At 42.7% G+C, this 19,610-nt stretch overlaps 2 protein-coding genes across 5 annotated transcripts in view; one reads left to right on the forward strand and one right to left on the reverse strand.

The window, feature by feature from the left end:
- Positions 1-8,970, forward strand: part of FBXO32 (F-box protein 32) — a 34,545-nt gene extending 25,575 nt beyond the window's left edge. The window contains exons 7-9 of the mRNA XM_019719616.2: positions 1,807-1,989; positions 2,978-3,121; positions 3,539-8,970. Of these exons, the coding sequence (XP_019575175.1) occupies positions 1,807-1,989; positions 2,978-3,121; positions 3,539-3,628 (417 nt within the window). The 3' untranslated portion in view covers positions 3,629-8,970. The remainder of the gene's footprint in view (positions 1-1,806; positions 1,990-2,977; positions 3,122-3,538) is intronic.
- NTAQ1 (N-terminal glutamine amidase 1) overlaps positions 1-19,610 on the reverse strand; it is a 213,786-nt gene that overhangs the window by 157,572 nt on the left and 36,604 nt on the right. The gene's annotated exons all lie outside the window — the stretch shown is intronic.

Below are 19,610 nucleotides of genomic sequence, written 5' to 3' on the forward strand. Positions count from 1 at the left end.
AGTCCATCTTCCCACGGCCCCCTGCCACTGCCCACCTTTCCTCTACATGCCTGTCCTGCTTTGCAGGGGACACAGGATGGAATTGCTAAGACTGTGTGTCCCCTGGGAATCCTGTGTGTCCCGGCTTTGATGTGTCTCGTACAGTCTAGTGCCCTAAAACTGTGAGGCGGGAACAAGATATCCATTCCCAGGATATTTTCCCCTGAGCTAAGGAAGGGTTCTTCATGCTGTCATTTTTTTTCCCTGTGACCCGCTCTGCCCCCAGAGGTGACAGAACACTGAGCTAAAAATGTCAGTAGTGCAAACTCAAGAGCTCACCCAGGAATCAAGGGAAGGACAAGGAACCACAGTCTCAGGTGATTTGTGCTGACTTCTTATCCAGATGGCAGCATCCAGCTGCTATTCAGGACCTATCCGCAAATACTAGTGAGGACCTCCCGTGTACAGATGGTTCCCAGAGCATTTGCGCATGCCTCCTTGATAGCATTTAACAGACTGTTCTGTAATTATTGGCTTATGTTTCTGGATCTCTCGCCAGCCTAATGAGCCCATTGCAGCACCTCCAGGGTCAGCCTCTAGTAGGCCGTCAAAAGAGGTCGTTTGTGCTGAGCTAATCTGTAGGGGATATGAAACTAGACCCTGGCTTCAAGGATCTAGGTCTGGGTGGGGTAACACGAGCTCATCACAATTTAAGTAATAAAGGGCTTAAGTATAAGTTCAGGAATACAGTAGAAGAAGCTTCTGGAGAAGTTCATGCTTAATTACCAATGTATTATCCACAGACGAACAGTTTTCAAAATGCTCCATGGAGCCCTAGGTTTGAATAAAGTGGATGGTGGCATTTAGGCCAAAGGGTTCTGGACCAGCCTTTTTCACAGTGCATGTACCTATGGGCACACATGCAAGCACTCACGTGTGCACACACCCACACACATCAGTGAGGGTCTTTCTGGTGTTATTTACCTATTTAATGATTTGCATTTCATTCATCCCACAAGTATTTATTGAGTGCCTACTATATGCTAGGCACTCTTCTAGACACTGGGGACACAGCAAGGACAAAAGACCAAAATTCCTGCCTCCTTGGAGCTTACATTCTAACAGGAATGTTCCATTCCAGCTTTCTTTTGGAAGAAGGTTGCATGCCATAACAAAAGGCCGGCGGGGAGGGGGCTTGTTGCAAAAGGTATCTGAGAGAGATCATAGGAATTCTAGGGAGATGTGAAGAATAAGGCCTGAGAGTCACAAAACGCAGAAAAGGCATTTCAGAGGAAGTAGGTTTGACTGGCTCTGAGTAACATTTGGACAGGCAGAGAGGATTGGGGGGGTGGGGGGGGGTGAGGGCCTTGTGGGCAGCGTGTTTGGGTGTGGGTGAGAAAACCTGCTTGCAGGGGTCAGTGGTCATTAGCGGACAATGAGATACGAGGCTGGGGTGGCAGGTGGGGGTGCTCTGCCCAGGGCGGTGAGCCCTTCCAGAAGGTAGCAAATCTCATTCATGAGTGAACTGAGTGAAGCCCAAGCATCCAACATGTGCCGCTGGGAGAATCTTTAAACGTCAAAGTACAAAGCTTTGTGAAACAGGACAATCCCTCTGGCACCCATCAGCTCCAGCCCTTCCTGGCTGTGCTTTGTAACCTCAGCCATGGGTCTTGTTTCTTGGGGCAGGGAGAATGACTGCTTTTGATCTCTGATCAATGAACCATCTTGAAGACGGAGGGTGAGGGGACAGATGCAGCCTTGGAAGGTGTGGCCCAGCGAGTCGCTGCTCTCCTCCCCACCGCCTGATGGTTCCCCTTCTCCCTGCAGCCTGCCTTCAAGGGCCTCACCTTCACCGACCTGCCTTTGTGCCTACAACTGAACATCATGCAGAGGCTGAGTGACGGGCGCGACCTGGTCAGCCTGGGCCAGGTGGCCCCCAACCTACATGTGCTCAGCGAGGACCGGCTGCTGTGGAAGAGGCTGTGCCAGTACCACTTCTCCGAGCGGCAGGTGGGTGGGGCCCAGCCGGCACGCCTTCCTTCCCACTCTTCTCTGACCCTCACCCTCCAGCGTCCTTGGCATCCTTCTCATGCTTGAAGTGTGGGTGCCCACCCTCCAGAGCTTCCTGGTTTGACTGGAAAGTTTCTAAATAATGTGTGTGAGGTTTTGTTTTGTTTTTTTAAGATGGTTTTGATAAGGAGAAAAAAGAAACCTACGTTCTTAACCTGTTCACATTTTACAACTTTCTCCCAAAAAAAATATTGACAAATTGGCACCAGTCCTTCTTTTCTATAACAAAATAATTTATACTTTTATGATATTTTATAGCTAAGGTACTTTTACAGATAGTATTTCATTTTATTTTACAGACCCAGGGAAAGGTACCCTGAAGGGTGTCAGATATTATGATGCCTGCTTTAAAGAGATGGAGAGCCTGAGACCACAAATGGCTAAGTGACGTTTTCAAATTAGTGAAGTGGCTCTCTAGGTGAGGAAACCGGCCTTGAATTTGAATGTGGGCCGTCTGACACCAGCTCTAAGCCTCTTTCCCCTCCTCACACAGACTCAGATGTTTGTTTTCCAACTTCTTTATATAGAACTGTGAGTTCAACAAATTCTGTTCATGAAGCCTCTAATATTTAAATAGAAAACAGAGCCACTGGGCCAAAGCATCTCCCTGGAAATAATCACTCAAGTCTACAGCAAAGAAAAGACTCAAGTTGTTTGCTGAGATCACCTAAATTATAAAGGACCATCCAAATGCAGTTTAGTAGAGGTCACCAACCACCTGTTTCTTTTAAAGATTGGTTAAAAGTTACCATTTTAACTGGGTAGAGCTCAGAAGATACTTCTTTCAATCTCGCCTATGTTTGCCTAGCTGTTGCAGGGTAGAGATGGAAAAGAGGGGTAGAGGTGGGAGTAGAATTTTTCAGAACCAGAAAACCACAAAACCTCTTCTTGATTAACTCTCCTGCAATGACTTTTATTTGCTATTTAGATCCGCAAGCGATTAATTCTGTCAGACAAAGGACAGCTGGATTGGAAGAAGATGTATTTTAAACTTGTGCGATGTTACCCACGGAAAGAGCAGTATGGAGATACCCTACAGCTTTGCAAACACTGTCACATTCTTTCCTGGAAGGTATGTGTCTCGGAAGTGGCTGCCACAGACCCCTAGCCCAGTCCCTAAGAGCCAGTAGGGCCAGCTTTCCAATGCCAAATCCTTTCCTACTCTTTACTATGACAGCCTCCAGCTGAAGGTGAAGGTAAAACCAGTTCTGTCTCTGGGGAGAGAAACTTTCAAAGACCTTAATTTCCTTCACCTCCCCCGCCCCCTGCGTTATGTTTATTTTTTTCCTGCAACCACCCATCCTCAAATTCTCCCATCTCTTTGTGCACAAGTGCGCGCGCGCACACACACGCAGCTCTTTTGTTTTTTCCAGTCCTTATGGCATTCTTGGCAGAAGAATGTTGTTTTGAGTTGGGCAATGGCTTACGGTGCTCCAAGCCAACAAGATGCTTCTGAGAACTCAAACCTGACCATTCCGTTCCTTTCCAGGGCACTGACCACCCGTGCACAGCCAATAACCCAGAGAGCTGCTCCGTTTCACTTTCACCCCAGGACTTTATCAACTTGTTCAAGTTCTGAATCCCAGCACATGACAACACTTCAGAAGGGTTCCCCTGCTGATTGGTTGGGAATACAGAGTTGGACACTTCATTTGTAAATAGTGTACATTTTAAACATTGGCTCGAAGCTTCTGAGATAAGTCGTGGAGAGGACGTTGGAGGAGAGAGACACAGGCGCTGGCTGGGAATTTAAGAATATGGACTTCTCATTAGAATTGGTATGGAAAAGTGGAAATACTGTAAATAAACTCTTTTTCCTAACGATTTGCCAGCAAGACTGTAAGGGCAGGAGTCCTATTTCATCGATGAAAACGGAATTCTCTTGATGTTCACTGAAAATCCTGTATAGTTTCCCAGAGACGTGGAAGCGAAGGGCAAAGCTCGAGTACAAGGTAGAACATGCTTTGTTTACAACGTGAAAATGTGTTTTTTTAAAAAAAGAAGAAAAAAGAAGAAGAAGAAAAACTACAGATGAGAATTTTCTGGGTTTTTGGTTTTGATTTGGGGTTTGTTTTGAAAAGGCAACAGAAGTACCCATCTTAAACCCATGTGGGCATAGGGCCTTATCTTACGAAGATATCACACAATAGTCTACCTCGGAAAGTATACAGTGATCTCTCTGACAAAGTGCATTGTCCAGTAGGCAGTGTCTATGTTTGTTTTTTCATCATATACAAAAGTGATTTAAAATGGGAAGGGAGCTTGGAAGCAATCCTCATTGTGTTCTTTTTTAGGCAAATGGGGCACTCCTCGGGGTTGCCTCTTTCCTAGAACAACCACAAAACACTTAGGCCTTTTTTCCTTTCATGTCGTAGCTCCCTCAGGGCAACCTAAGGCCAATTAAAAACAGTCCTAGAGGAAGTGCTGCTGCAGAAAAGATAGAATCAGTCACCCCGTAGCTGTGAAGACTTTCTTATTCCTGTTTAATTTCTTGGCTTGTCTGCTTCCTGGGGTATCTTCATGGATAAGCATAAGTGTATCTCTGTGGACTGGTCGGAGCCAGAGTGCTGATAAAGTCTTGTGACACAGGATTGACATATCAGTGAAACGTTTTACCAGCTGCCGTTCCTCTTGGCGGGTGATGAGCTGAGGAGCTTTCTTTCCTTTCCATCCTACATCAAAACGTAGTCAGCCTGAGCTAGGGCTTCACACAGGGATGATAAAATAAAGCCTGGCGTTCCAGCCAAATAGGGAACAGAGATGCTGTGAGTTCATCCTCAAATTGCTCCATACCCCAGGCCATCTTGCTAGGCAAAGACCAGCAGGTAACTATGTGGAGGAAAGGAAATCTCAGGCTTTAGAGAGTTTCGTGTCATATATTCCTGGGAGGGGGTAGGGAGTGTTTTTGTTTTTTACTTTTTATAGAACTTTGCTTTTCTACAACAATGTACATATTCTTGCCATTGTATTTGCTTTGCCTTTTTTCTTTCTTTTTTTTGTAAATAAAACTACCACCCTGCATGTACCTAGGCAAATACGAAGTTGCAGAAATAGGAAGTTGCTTCACATTCACGTTGAAGAAGAGTGAATTCTTAGGGATTAAACTTGGGGTGACCTGGAGAGGGCAAAGATAATTAAATGTGTACAGAAACCAGCCCAGGGACCAGCTAGCAACGCAAGGCCTCTTCATCCCCTTCCCTGAACACACAACCCAAGTACCTGCGTTTGGAAGGGACGCCAACCAGTGACTGCTCCTCACTTTGCAGTGTGTGTGCCTACACCAGGGTTTCTCAGTATTTTTTCATTATCACCCTCTAAGAAGAAAAAAATCAAATTGAATTTAAATTCTCCCTCATGAGAAAAATTAAAGATTAAACAATAAAATCTTGGTGGGTAAGCTTGAGCTTTGGAGGGCCACAAACCACTGTAATACTGAGAGGTGTGTTTTGCTCTCCCCCCGCCCACCCCGCCTCCCCGACTCAGGGTCACACTGAGGATGAAAAACCTAGTTCTTCTATAAATCAGACAGGCTGTCTCAAATGTCTCAGCTGCCTTAAAGGTGTGAGGGGTGGAGCTGGCTCTATTGTTGCTATGAGAACTCTGGAACCTTTGACTCGGATAATTGGAGGTTTATGCAAGGCTTTCCACATCTTCCCACCAACTCCTGATCTCTGCCCCTTCGTGCTGACCAAGTTGGTGGAAGCCCCTCAGCACCTTCAGGTTTGCAGGCCCAGAAGCATTGCCTGCTCTGGACTGTCAGCCCAAAGCTGGCGAACCAGTCTCCTTTGGACTGTCCGCCATGTTTGTGATTGTGCACCGTGCACCAAGCAGCAAGACGCCTCAGTGCGACATGGTCCCTATATAAATAAGTGACAGGGTTATGGTGTCCACAGTGATTACCTCGATGGTGCCTCTGGGCTCGCCCACCTCCCCTGGCATTGGCAGTGGTGTGTGACCGAGTCGAGGGAAATTTTGAAGGAAAAAAAAAAAAAAGAAACCGACATTTGTGGCTCTCTTTTACTGGAAGAGGAGAATAAGAAAGGAAATGGCAGGTGGAGAGGGAGAGGGAAGGGAATAGAAATGGCGTATCTTTGGTGGTGTGGTTTGTGTGAGGACAGCGGGATGAGCTTTGTGGGCACGGGGCAGCTGTTAGTGCCACAGGGTAGCTGGGAAGCATGGCCAGAACCTCCTGTATAAGTAAAGTGAGGTAAAAAGAAAATTCTTGTTCCCTGGGCATTAATCATCTATAAAATATCTATTGTCAAATCCTCCCAGGACAACCTGAACTGAAAATCAAAAAACAGAGAATCCCTATCTCAGAACTGCTAGTCTAAAAGCCAGAAGGGGACATGACAATGGAAATTGCTGGAAGAGACAGAATGCTCTACTCTCGCTGCTGTACGGACCTACCCCCATCCCAACCCTGTGACACAGAATTTGAAATTGATACCTAATGTGAAGTAATTTCAACTTTCAGAAAAGAAAAGAGTTTTGTCCAGGGCAATGGGTGCCAACATCCCTATGGAGGGATGTTATAAAATTCGGTCCAACTCAAAGGTTTCTGAGCAATGAGCCTAGAGTTTCTTGAGAACAAAGCACAGCATTTGAGGAGAGGGACTTTGAAGCTTAGGAACCCTCACTCCAGAGCAAGATCCAGAAAAAAGTCCAATGACATTTTAAACTAGATAGCATTATTACTCAATGATGTTCCTTTGAACAGATGGATCAGTCACGTGGGAGAATGAGTGGCAGAAACTACAGGTAAAAACATCCCCGGCGGGGGGGGGGGGGGACACTGTGCGACGATGACATTTTAGTGGTGATCGATTTTACACGGAAGTGGGTTGGAGGAGATATTTTAGATGAGCTAGATGTCCACTGCAAAACTCAACACGAGAGCAGGCTTCACTTGGCGATGGTGAAGTAAACCGATGAGTGCCTATTGCATTATTGCCTCAGTTCTCATCTTTGTGGATTCAAAAACTTGTTCATGATGAGCTTGCTATTAACAGAGGCTCCGTGTTCCTGTTGTTTTTATGTGGGAGAAGAGAAAGAGTTTGGAATTTCATTTGTCTAAGCAAGTGATGTGATGTACAAGAAGGTCAATCATTTCAAGACATGTTCGACAGTTTATCATCCTTAGCGTTCAATACAATGTTTATCATAAAATATGCACCTGAGTTTATATTTTTCTGCCAGGCTGTAGGGCTATGATATCTTGCTATGGCCAACACTCTATTTTATGTGTGAATTTTTTTAACTGTAATTTTATGTGTGAATTTTTTCTAACTAAACTATATCAGTTTCTATGTTGACATCTGTTGTTTTGGTTTTTTTAATCTGTTTCCAACTATCTGAGTCTGTGATCCGTCCCTTCTGACTGGATGCGGGCCTAAAATCCTATTAGTGTTTAAGAAGACCTCAGAAACACCCTGCACCGTTAGGCAAATGCAGACACGTGAGTCTGATATATCTTGGGCTCTTGATGTCTTCAACAAACAAAATCGTAATTCCTTTCAACTCATTGTTTTCTGTAGATGCTTTCTTCTCTGTTTTGTTAAGGAAAGTAAACCCTCTGTGGTTTTCCAAGAGAAGGAAACTCTTACCCCAGACTTCAGTGCTGGAAGGGAGATTAGCATGGTGACATCTGGCACTCTCTCTGACTTTTAAGATGACATGGCAGGTCCAGAATATTCAGGGGACATGCTTCAGCCCTCCTGGAACTCAGTGGTGAACCTGAGGGTAAACCTGAGGCCTTGCTTGTGTGCCCCCTTCCCCAGCACCTTTCGGTGTGGCTGGAGACATGTGACACCCGACCTGCTTCTTCTCAAGACCTTTCACTGTGGAAGGTCCAGTGTTAGGCATCTGGCCGTTAACTTTTCCAAAACTGTTAAGTCCCTGATTCTTTCTGGAAAAGTTAAGGAGCTACCTAACGTTTCTTAGAGACTTCTGACTCTGTTATAAGTGCAGCATTCTAGTGAGTGCAATCTGCTTGCCATAAAGTGAGCAGCATGCTTTGACAAATTTATTTTTCCCTGGGTACTTAACATTTTAATTACAAAGGTGGCCCTTAGGACAGATAATGGCTGAGCAGCTGGCTTACTTTCTAGAAACTGAGGTTCTGCTGATTACCAAGCAGGTATTTCCTCTCCCCTAGACTAAGAGGTACATTTAATCCATCCTCTCCGTTTCCCTGTCCTCCGGTACCTGTTGTGGATACCATCCCGGGAGCTTCCATTCCAGTGGAAGTTCACTCTCTGCTAACCTCATCTTCCATGAGGCAGCAAGGAGCAAGGGATCACAAGATCCATGACTTTGTCTGCTGGATATTTTTCAAAGTGTCCTTGAATTCACTCAGCAAACAAAGCTTCCTGAAAAATCTCTCAAAACGTAGGCCCTGCTCCATTTGGCCAAAAATGGATGGCTGCTCCAAAACTCTGAACTTCTTGAAACGCCATCTGCTACAACATTACCTCTGGAGTTTGAACACGACTTTTTCTGTCTTTGAGTATAGAAATGTTTGTTTAATTAACGATACACCAGCCTGTTAAACAGAAAGCTCCACGTGGTTGGTACTCTACACTTGGTGCCATCTTTATTCTGCCAAGTGCCAGTCACCCTGGCTAAAGGGGGTGTATATGAAATTCCATGTCCTAAGCTTAGAGCCTTTACCTTTTTAATGAAAAATGCTATGGGGAAAGAGGGGGATGCACATTGTAACTAAAAGTGTAAGGTTAGACCAATTACATGTGAAGGTGTTTATTTAATATTGTGTGAGCTGAGTCCTTCTGTATAAATTATTTGCACACTTTTCTTGCATGAGGAACTGATTTTTTTTATAGTTGTTTGTACCAGACGGTGGCATATTTTTGTAAGAAATTTTTGACACTGAATTGCAATAAATGTTTTTTTCCAACAACATACACTGGTACATTTTTAGTGTGTGTCAATTCAAGTTGGCTTTTGATCATACTGAGTATGTTTATCTTTCGCCTAGCGAGGCTTATATTCCTTCTCCCAGAAACTGATCACTGTTGTACCATTTCTAGGAATACATAGAAACAGAAGCTTGCTGCTGAGTACCAACCTGAGTCAATAATACAGCATATAATACAGGAAAGGGGATCTTTCCACGTATTGTCTGGATAGTACAATGATTAGGGAATAATAAACTTGGAAGTCAATATCAATGAACTCATCAAAGACAATTATTGACTGACTACTACTATATGCTAGACTCTGTGCAAGGTATGACGATAGGATGGTCAACAAGACAGGTAAGGTCCCTGCCTTCATGGAACTTCGACGCTAGTGGGAAAGACAAAAAAAGGAGGAAAAGAATTTAATTTGTAATAAGTGCTATGAAGGAATAAAGGGTCTGAGATGCAGAATAACAAGGGGGACCTACTTAAGATAGGCTGAGCAGGGGGGCCTCTCCGAGAAAATGGTGCTGAAGCTGGGACCTGAAAGGTGAGAAGGAGCTGGCCTCAGCAGAATAAGGGCATGAGCATTCCAGAAAGAGGAAACGATTGTGCAAGGTTCAGAGCATGGTCCTGCCACTTACCTGCAGTGTGACCTTTGTCACCTTACTTAACTCCTGTCTCAATGTCCTCGACTCTAAAAGTCATGATAATAAATCGATTTCTTACAGCTCTGAGGGTTAAGTGAACTAACACTGTAAAGTGCTTGGAGCCGGGCACATAATATGAGTTCAATAAATGTTAGCGATTATGATTCCCTGAGCAACAAGACTCTGAAAATCGGGTTAGGAATTGCACTGCATTGCCAGTTGGGTGGGATCTGCTCAGGTGATTTACCTGTGGATGACTGACTTACTCTGTACTTTCACTCTGGAACATACCCTAATCCTGCCACGAACTCTCCATCAGAAAATGACATAAAAGGTTCATGAGAAATCTTTTTTTTTTTTTTTTCAAATTTCTACCGGGATCACAAAATTGCACCATTCCAGGAATATCCCATGCATTCTTTGCTCAGGCTGTTCTACCCCCAGAATGCTGTTCCACACCCCTAGAATGCTGTTCCACCCCACTAGAATGCTGTTCCACCCCCCTAGAATGTTGTTCCCCTGCCCCTCTGCCTGGTAAGCGTCTATTGCTCCTTCGGGCCACCTGCTTGCTGAAGCCTCCTCCAACTGAGTAAATCTCATCTCCCATAACATTGTAGTCTTATTTGTGGCTGTGTCATAGTACCCATCACTGTGCCAGGGCTGAATGAATGAATGAACCCACACATATTCATAAAATGCTTTTGAAAGTCTCACTTATAACCACATCAACTAGAATAAGAATCAGCGTACATTTGATGTGCATAGTTTCTTGGTTAAAAATTAATGGTGGTTGATAAAGTAACAAATGTGGAGAGTGGAGACCCAGTTTTCATGAAAGTTTCTTTTAAGTTCAACTAAATCTTTATAAGTCTAGTAAATTTTCATACAAAATAACAGGGCCTTCTTTCACCGTTTGATCAACTCACATTGAACATGCTACAGTCCCTTTCAAAACAAGTCACTTTAACAAACTTAATAAAAATTCCTTTAAATGTTTTAAAGCTTCAATTATATATACATCTAATGAATTTGCCTTTTTACAAGCACTTCAAATACCTGCTCAGATAAGCTTCGACTCTAATAAGCAAAACATTCCCAAGAAAATCAATAACTTATAAATTTAATAAGTTAAGCATAAATGTGTCTCAAATTCTCTAAAAGACTCTAACATTGCGAAAATCAGTAAAATTATTATACCTTTCCATTTAAAAATCATATCTTACTCTAATTACTTATTTTAAATGGAAATCATAAGGCTACTATGGTAGGCAAAATAGGGGTTCCCACAGCTGTCCACAGAACCTGTGAACACGTGGTGTTATGTGGCAAAAGGGAAATTCCATGTGTGATTAAATTAAGCGCTTTGAGATGGCGAGATTACCCTGCACTATCTGGGTGGGCCCAATGTCATCACAAGGGTCCTTAAAATTGGATTGGATATTATATTCTGTATCTGGATAAATAATAGAGAGAGAGAGAGAGAGAGAGAGAGAGAGATAGATACCATGTTTCCCCGAAAATAAGACCCAGCTGAACCATCAGCTCTAATGCATCTTTTGGAGCAAAAATTAATATAAGACCCAGTCTCATTTTAATATAAGACTAGGTATAATATAATATAATATCGGGTCTTATATTAATTTTTGCTCCAAAAGGTGCATTAGAACTGATGGTCTGGGTAGGTCTTATTTTCGGGGGAAACACGGTAGATGGAGATAGATAGATAGACATACAGACACAGACAGGCAGATACATCCCATTGGTTCTGTTCCCCTGGAGAACCCTGACTAATACAAGCTCCTACCGTGTTTCCCCAAAAATAAGACCTAGCCGGACAATCAGCTCTAATGTGTCTTTTGGAGCAAAAATTAATATAAGACCCAGTATTATATATTATATTATATTATATTATATTATATTATATTATATTATATTATATTATATTATATTATATTATATTATATATAAGACCCGGTCTTATTTTGCTATATAGGGGGGAAACACAGTAGAAAGAGAACAAGGGCAAGAAAAATCTAGAGGAAGGCTTCAGAGGGCAGGAGGGAAAAGGAGAAAATCCAGAGGGAGAGCAGAATCTAGTGGCTGCAAGAGGCAGTCAGCCAACTACCACATCCTGAGAAATCATCTTTGGCAGATGCCAAAGAGCGCAACAAAACAGTCACTCCTAACCCACATACAAGTGTTTCAGTGGCTCCTCTTCTTCGTACTTTTAACTTGCATTGAATTGTTTTAATTATCTTTAATATTTAGCTTTTTCTTAATCTCAAAATTATTCCAAGGCACCCCTACGGCCTTCAGAGCGGCAGCACAGCAGTCAAGAGGAAAGAATCTGAAGCGAAACTGTCTGGGTTCAAACACCACTCCGCCACCTCCTAGCTGTATCAGACACGGGGTTAAACCCTGACGTGCTTCAGTCCCCTTGTCTGTGAAATGGGGATAATGACAGTACCTGCATCATAGTACTGCTGTGAGGAGTAATTGAATCGATGCATTTTATGTGATTAATACATTTTGTGTGGTTAGAGCAGTGGTTAGCCCATACTAAGCTTCATATAAACATTCGTTCTTATGGATCACAAGTCCACTTTCCGTTTTGTTTTTGCATCGTGTGCTCCGGGCAGAAAAACCATGTAGCCGTCACTGTCTATAAAGAGAGGCATGATGAGTAAATCAATGACCCGCTCCCTCCACCCCTGCAAATCTATCATTTGTTTATTGTTTGAACCAGCCTCTCCACCCATCCCATCAGTAAAAAATTTTTAAGCACAAACCCAATATATGTGTATTTATGAAGGATAGGCAAGCACCATTTTTACTAACTAATATTTCAAAGCATAATGAACACTTGGGAGAGCCATCATCAGGAATGATGGATATAAACCATATTTCAAAATAGTTGTGATCATTTTGAACTTTTTGGCCAATTTTTGGACAGATCCCATTAACTTATCATTGGTTTTACCTCACACTGCAACCACCCATGTGGAGTGCTACAGGTCAGATCTGAGAGAGAAGTTATAAAATAAAGCAGACTGAGGCTGAGATACTGGAGTGAGACCACTTATAACCAATAGGAGATGAAAAGCTATTAAGATGGCCTGAAGGTATTCAAGGGAGACATTCCCATGAAGCCTCAAGAAAAGCCATATGAGATGGCTGGGAGTCAATACTGGAAAAAAAAAAAAATTCACGTTTATATCTCAAACTGAGACTTCCCAGTAAGCTAGTTCAAATTTATTCCTAAGGAGAATGTATTATTTCCCAAGAGAAGTACTTCGAAGGTGACTGTAGTGATATTCAGCAATGAGGTATGTAGAACTTTTTCTAGGATGAGTTCGCGAACAATTTTAATTGTCAGACCTCATATATACAGTATTATTTACCTGCTGTGTATCTGGCCCTATGTCTACCAAGTCAAAAAAGACAGCTAGAGTCATATTTGAGGCACCCACATATTGACGGGAGAGAGCCAGGCATACAAACCAATAGCTCTCATATTCCACAATCAAGTCTAGATGAGGTTTAGCAGAGACGCAACAAAACTTATATTGAATAGACTTTTCTGTGTTTCCATTTCTTCATCTATAAAATGGGAATAACACCAGCACCTACCTCATAGGATGGTAAAATGAGCTATTTTAAGTAGAACAGTGCCTGGCACAGAATAAATAGGACACTTGCTAGTGTTCAATATTATAGTTATTATTGTTATTTTTATATCAAATCACTAGGCATTCCTTCTAAGCATGCTAAATGCTTGATTATCCTAACAAGACTATAAAATAGGTACTATTTACTATCCCCGTATTACAGAAGAGGGAAGTGGACAGCTTGCCCACAGACACACAGTGGAAGTGGAATTCAAACTTAGACTGTCTAAATCCAGAGGCTGCTCTCAATGTGTAGTGCAGGGGTTAAGAATGGCTAATTTTGCTGGGCACTTGCGGGAATGCGAAGGCGAAAGTACTTTTTCCAAAACATCAACCGATAAAATGCAATCCTAAAATAACTCGCAACCAAAAAGTCTGGCTCTGAACTTTTTAAAAACATTTGCATGGATTTTTCAATCCAATTACAATGAGAAAAGACAGAAAACTTCATCATGAGGTCGCAGCTGTGAGCTCGCTGGCTGGTGCGACTCAGGCCTATCGCGACACGTTGATCCTTTAACCCCACATTCAGTTCTTTTGCAGAAAGCTGTGTCCCTACCCCTCAGCCAAGTGCCTCGTTTGGTTTTGGATGCCACACCCTCCAAAGGGGAATTTCAGGTCCTCAAAGGGTAGCCTGGGCAAGCTATGCCTGCTCTCGTTGTTTATATAACCAGTCCAGCTCCAAAACAAGGGATGCTGGTCCTCGGTAATTACAGACTTGCAAGCCTGTTGCTGGGGAGAAGAAAACACGGATAATAGCTCCATCTGCCTGTGGAATCCAATCTCTCTCCAGAAGCCTAAGGAGCTCCTGGAAAAGGAAGCAGCAGGCCCAGGTCCCCTACCACCACCATTCAAAGCATCCATTTTTATTAAATAAACAGAATTTGGCTGCCCCCAAACGAGCGTGACTGTGGTCTTGTAAATGACATCATCACATCTGGGTAGCATTTTGTTAAATGGAGAGGCTCCTATACATTTTCCAGCCACATAAATCCTCCTACGCCCGCCCAAAACATGTTCGTTAATCAAGAACAGCAAGAGTTCAACTTGAGAAGCATAAAAAGACATGTTCATTAATCCATACTGTGTATCAGGATTCCAGACACCAAAACCGTGCTTCTCTTTTACACACTAATAAATTGTGACCGCATGTCCACTGTTCCCATGGGAGGGTGGTTGGCTGTCCCATCTTTTAATTCTAATGCATTTTATCAATTCTAAGATGAACATTCGTTTCGTCTTTATATCTTTGAAGTCAGGCTGCATCTTACAAACAATGGCATCTTAGACTCAATGAAACACAGACTCATGATTGGAACACGTGTAGTTCAATTCTACTCTTAAATCTCCCCCTGATCATCCCCTTCTCGCCTCCACTGCTTCTTCCCACATGAGAGCCAGCAGCATCACTTGCCTAGAAGTTTGAGAGAGGTGCTTGACCTGTCTCCTCATCTCTAGCCTGAATCCCTGCAACACATCTACTTTGCTGCCCAAGGGGTCTTTCTAGAACACATATCGAATCATGTCACGCCCCTGCTTAAAATCATTCAACGTTGAATCCGGGTGATATGTAAATGAAAATTCTTTTTACTATTTTTTCTATTTTTGGTAGGTGTCTTAGTCTCGGGCTGCCATAAAAAATACCATAGACTGTGACCTTAAACAGCAAACATTTATTTTTTCACAGTTCTGGAGGCTGGAAAGTCCAACATCAAGGTCTGGCAGGGTCCAGTTTCTAGTGAGAGCTCTCTTCCAGGCTTGCAGACAGCTGCCTTCTCACTGTGGCCTCATAGGGCAGACCACCTGACCTCATTTAATCTTTATTTTTATTGAGATATAATTGACATAGAGGCATACCTTGTTTAATTGTTTATTGCACTTCATCGATGTTGCTTTTTTTTTTTTTTTTTTTTTTACAAATTGAAGGCAAGACCCTCCACCAGCAAAAAAGATTACTACTCGCTTCTTCACTGGGGTGATCTGGAACTGAACTGGCAATATCTCCGAGGTGTGCCTATATACCATTATATTAGTTTCAAATGTACGACATAATGATTTGATATTTATATATACTGCAAAATGATTACCACCATGAACATCTACCATGTTTCCCCGAAAATAAAACCTACCCTGAAAATAAGATCCAGTTAAGATCTCAGCCAGATAGACGCATTTAGTACGTTATGACGATGTTCCAGAAGATGACATGACTGTAATTGAATAAATGTAGATTGTTGTACATGAAAAAAAATAAGACATCCCTTGAAAATAAGCCCTAATGGAGCACAAATTAATATAAAACCCGGTCTTATTTTCAGGGAAACATGGTATTACTACACATATCACTACAAACATTTACAACATTTTTCTTGCGATAAGAACTTTCAAGACCCACTCTCTTACCAACTTTCAAATATACAACACTATTATTAACTATAGTCACCATGCTGTGTATTACAGCCCTAGGTCTTATTTATGTTGTAACTGGAAGTTCGTACCTTTTGACCACCTTCCCCATTTCACCCACCCCCCTCCTCCACCTCCCTCTCTCTGGCAACCGATATGTGAGGTCAGACCGTATTTGTCTTTCTCTGACATATTTCATTATTTCACTCAGTAAAATCCCCTCAGGATCCATCCATGTTGTCACAAATTCACTTAATCTTAATTTCCTCCTAAACACCCTATCTCCAGATACAGTCACATTGGGGTTAAGGTTCAACACATTGAATTTTAGGGGCACAGAATTCAGTCTATAGCAGTAAGTTTGACATTTTACATAATAAAATGTGTAACACATCATGAGGAGGCGCCAGACCATTAACAACAGCCACCTCTGTGGTGGTGGGGGTGCAAGGGGTGTACCAATTTGCATGGATGCAAAAGAAAGCCGTGAAAGGCACCTTTCACATTTTAATGTAAAATAATTCCGGGTTGTTTGAAAGTGTGGCAAGAGTTCCCTTTGTCATTTTTATAATAATTTTTCAAAACATTTTGAGGCTCCCTATTAACTGGTCTGACACTGAAACTCACCACTACGGCAACAGGGCCAGTTATACTAATCAAGCCCCTGCCTCTCCCAAAACCTCATCGAAAGCCATAGCATCCTCTGCTCCAGCCCCTCCAAAGCACATGCAGTTCCCTAAACTAGCCACCTACTTCTTGCCTCTGTTGCCTGTGCTGTTCTTACTATCTACAATGACCTCCCCTGTCTTGTCTGCCTGGTCAACTCCTACACTCCCGACGAGGTCCAGTTCAAATGTCACCTCTTCTGTAAAGCCTTCCTGAGCATCGGCCTCCAATTCCCGAGGCGCTGTGTTCATAGTCCCATTATAGACCTGATCTTGCCGTGTTATAATTCTTTGTTTGCAGAGTTGTCCCTCCCAATAGACTAAATCCTTAAAAACCTGCATGACAATTCATTCATGTTGGTATCCACAGACCTAGTTGAATGGCTTCCACACCACAGCGATTCATTACCTATACGAGGTCCGACAATGAAGGTCACGAACTTGTTGCAATGATGTTGATAACTTTTTATGCTATCAGAGGGATTATTCATGATAAATTTGTACCAACTGGACAAACAGTTAACCAAGTTTACTATTTGGAAGTGCTAAAAAGGCTGCGGGAAAAAGTTAGACAACCTGAACTTTTCGCCAACAATTCCTGGCTCTTGCATCACGACAATGCACCAGCTCACACTGCACTGTCTGTGAGGGAGTATTTAGCTAGTAAACAAAGAACTGTGTTGGAACACCCTCCCTACTCACCTGATCTGGCCCCCAATGACTTCTTTCTTTACCTGAAGATAAGGGAAACATTGAAAGGAAGACATTTTGATGACATTCGGGACATCAAGGGTAATACGACAACAGCTCTGATGGCCATTCCAGAAAAAGAGTTCCAAAATTGCTTTGAAGGGTGGACTAGGCACTGGCGTCGGTGCATAGCTTCCCAAGGGGAGTACTTCAAAGGTGACCGTAGTGATATTCAGCAATGAGGTGTGTAGCACTTTCTCTAGGGTGAGTTCACGAACTTCATTGTCAGAACTCGTATATACAGTAGTTATACTGTATAGTAGTTATACTATTCATCTAATGGACTTTTTTGTTCATACAATACTGTGTTTGATGATTTATTTACAATCACAACCTAGCTAACTGGAAGTAGAACCGGGTAATCTTTTGTGGAAGGTAGGTTTAAGATGAATAAAAATCCTGCTTTCACACAATACACAACTATGAAGTCTGTTGTCAGTTTGCCTTAAGAAATGGTCCAGATCTAAGGCACCTGTTGCTCGTGATCATTTCTGGGGGCGCATTTGAAAAAGAGATCCACCATCCTTACTCCAGGCTTGCTAAATCAGAATCTCCAAGGATGAGATTCCCAAACATCCCTGGGAATCCTAATGTAGTCCATCCAAGGATAGATGTTTTGGGACCTCTACTTTCGGGCAAAATATGAAGTGTCAAAAAGAATTCAGATAAATTCATTTGTGATACTGTGATGCCACCTGCTTTTTGGTCTTTTATTTATAGTAAATGATGGACTAACCTTAATTTGTATCATTTCCTTTGAAAACTTGCTACATCACACAGAGGGGTGCATTAGATATTAGAAACAGGTGCACTGACATCATTATCCTGTGCTATAAAAATATGAGGTAAAACCAAAGAAATTAGAAGCCTATACAACTCACAAAAGAAAGGGCAGAGGTAAGCAAGGGCACCATTCCAAATTTCCTACTTTATTATAAGCTCCCGATAAAAAGCAAACCACCCAGCTTGGTAACTTACACTGGGCTGGATATTTTCTATTTGCTGCTTCAAACCCACTCTCCACCCTTCTCCACCCCCTTCATGGCCTGGAAGGCTGACCCCGGTGACTTCCATCTGTGGGTCCCTTCCCTGTAGCTTCGTGCCAGGCCACGGCCGCCTCCCTCTCCTGAAAGCCACCGTGGCTATCAGTTGACCCTCTCCATGGAGCTTTCTCACTGGGTTCTGGTCATACTTTCCTTCCCCTCACTCCTTTAGGCTTCAGGTCTGTAAAGTTTCCTGTATTCATTTCCAATCCTGCTGTAACAAATGACCACAAACTGACTGGCTTCAAAGCAACAACTATTTATGATTTTGCTATCTGTCAGTCAGAAGTCTCACATGGGCTGTGTTCCTTCTGGAAGAGAATCCATTTCTTCACCTTTTCCAGTTGCTAGAGGCTGCCTGCATTCCTTGGCTCTTGGCCCCACATCACTCTGACTTTGACCGCTACTCCCATCCTCACGTCTCCTTTTCTGTCTCCGGCCATCTAGCCTCCCGATTATAAGGATCCTACTTGGTCCCAACCACCATCACTTTTGATACACACATCCCCAACAGCATTCTGATCCTGTCTAGTCCATTCTCCACACAGCGGCAAATCAGATCATGCCACTCATTCACCACAAGGTGATAAGGCCCTCCATGATTTGGTACTGCCCTTTTTTAGTCTCATCTCATCCCTCTTCCCGTCATGCTCCAGCCACTCTCATCCTCTTCAGGCCCTTGAACTTGTCAAGCTCCTTCCCACCTCAAAGCCTCTGTACGCTCCCTCTTCCTAGACTTTCTCACCATCCAGTCTGAAATGTCACCCACCTAAGGAAGCCTTCCTTTCCTACCCCATCCAAAGTAGGGTCTGAGCCTTCTTCCCCCTGCCCCAACTCCATTATTCTATATTGCGACGCTGAGTATTTCCTTGCTGGCATTTATCATACTTTGTAATGATTTCATTTGTTGGTTTTTAACTTATTCCCTATTAGATTGCAAATTCCATGTCTCATCTAACATTGTATCGTGATAGCCTTTGAGTCTGACAAAACAGGCCCTTAACATATGGATTGTTAAATGTAGTATATCGTCATTTCTTAGACTCGAAGAAGCAATGGTTAATAACTGTCAACTTGTTCACAGTGTGGGCCCCTGCACTTGTTTACAAACCCTCTAATCTGACCAGCTGTTGCTGCGACTGTATCTCCAACCCACTACAATGCCACGCGTAATAAATACATACATTGAGTACAAACCATCACCACCACTATTCATTTTAATTCAATAGCTATTTGGATATTTTCTATTTGCTACTTAGGAGCACTGAGTACTGTGTGTATCTTACCACAAGCGTGTGAGTAGCATTATCTACTTAATACTGAAGAACAGCATTATTTTACTTATACATGTAAATAATAGCAGGAATTGTGATGCATATTACGGGCTAGGAATTGTGATAAGTTTGTTACATACATCACCTCATTTAATCTTCACAACAGCCCTACACAGTACATCATT

This window comes from Rhinolophus sinicus, linkage group LG12 (assembly GCF_036562045.2).
Source record: "Rhinolophus sinicus isolate RSC01 linkage group LG12, ASM3656204v1, whole genome shotgun sequence".
Taxonomy (NCBI): Eukaryota; Metazoa; Chordata; class Mammalia; order Chiroptera; family Rhinolophidae; genus Rhinolophus; species Rhinolophus sinicus.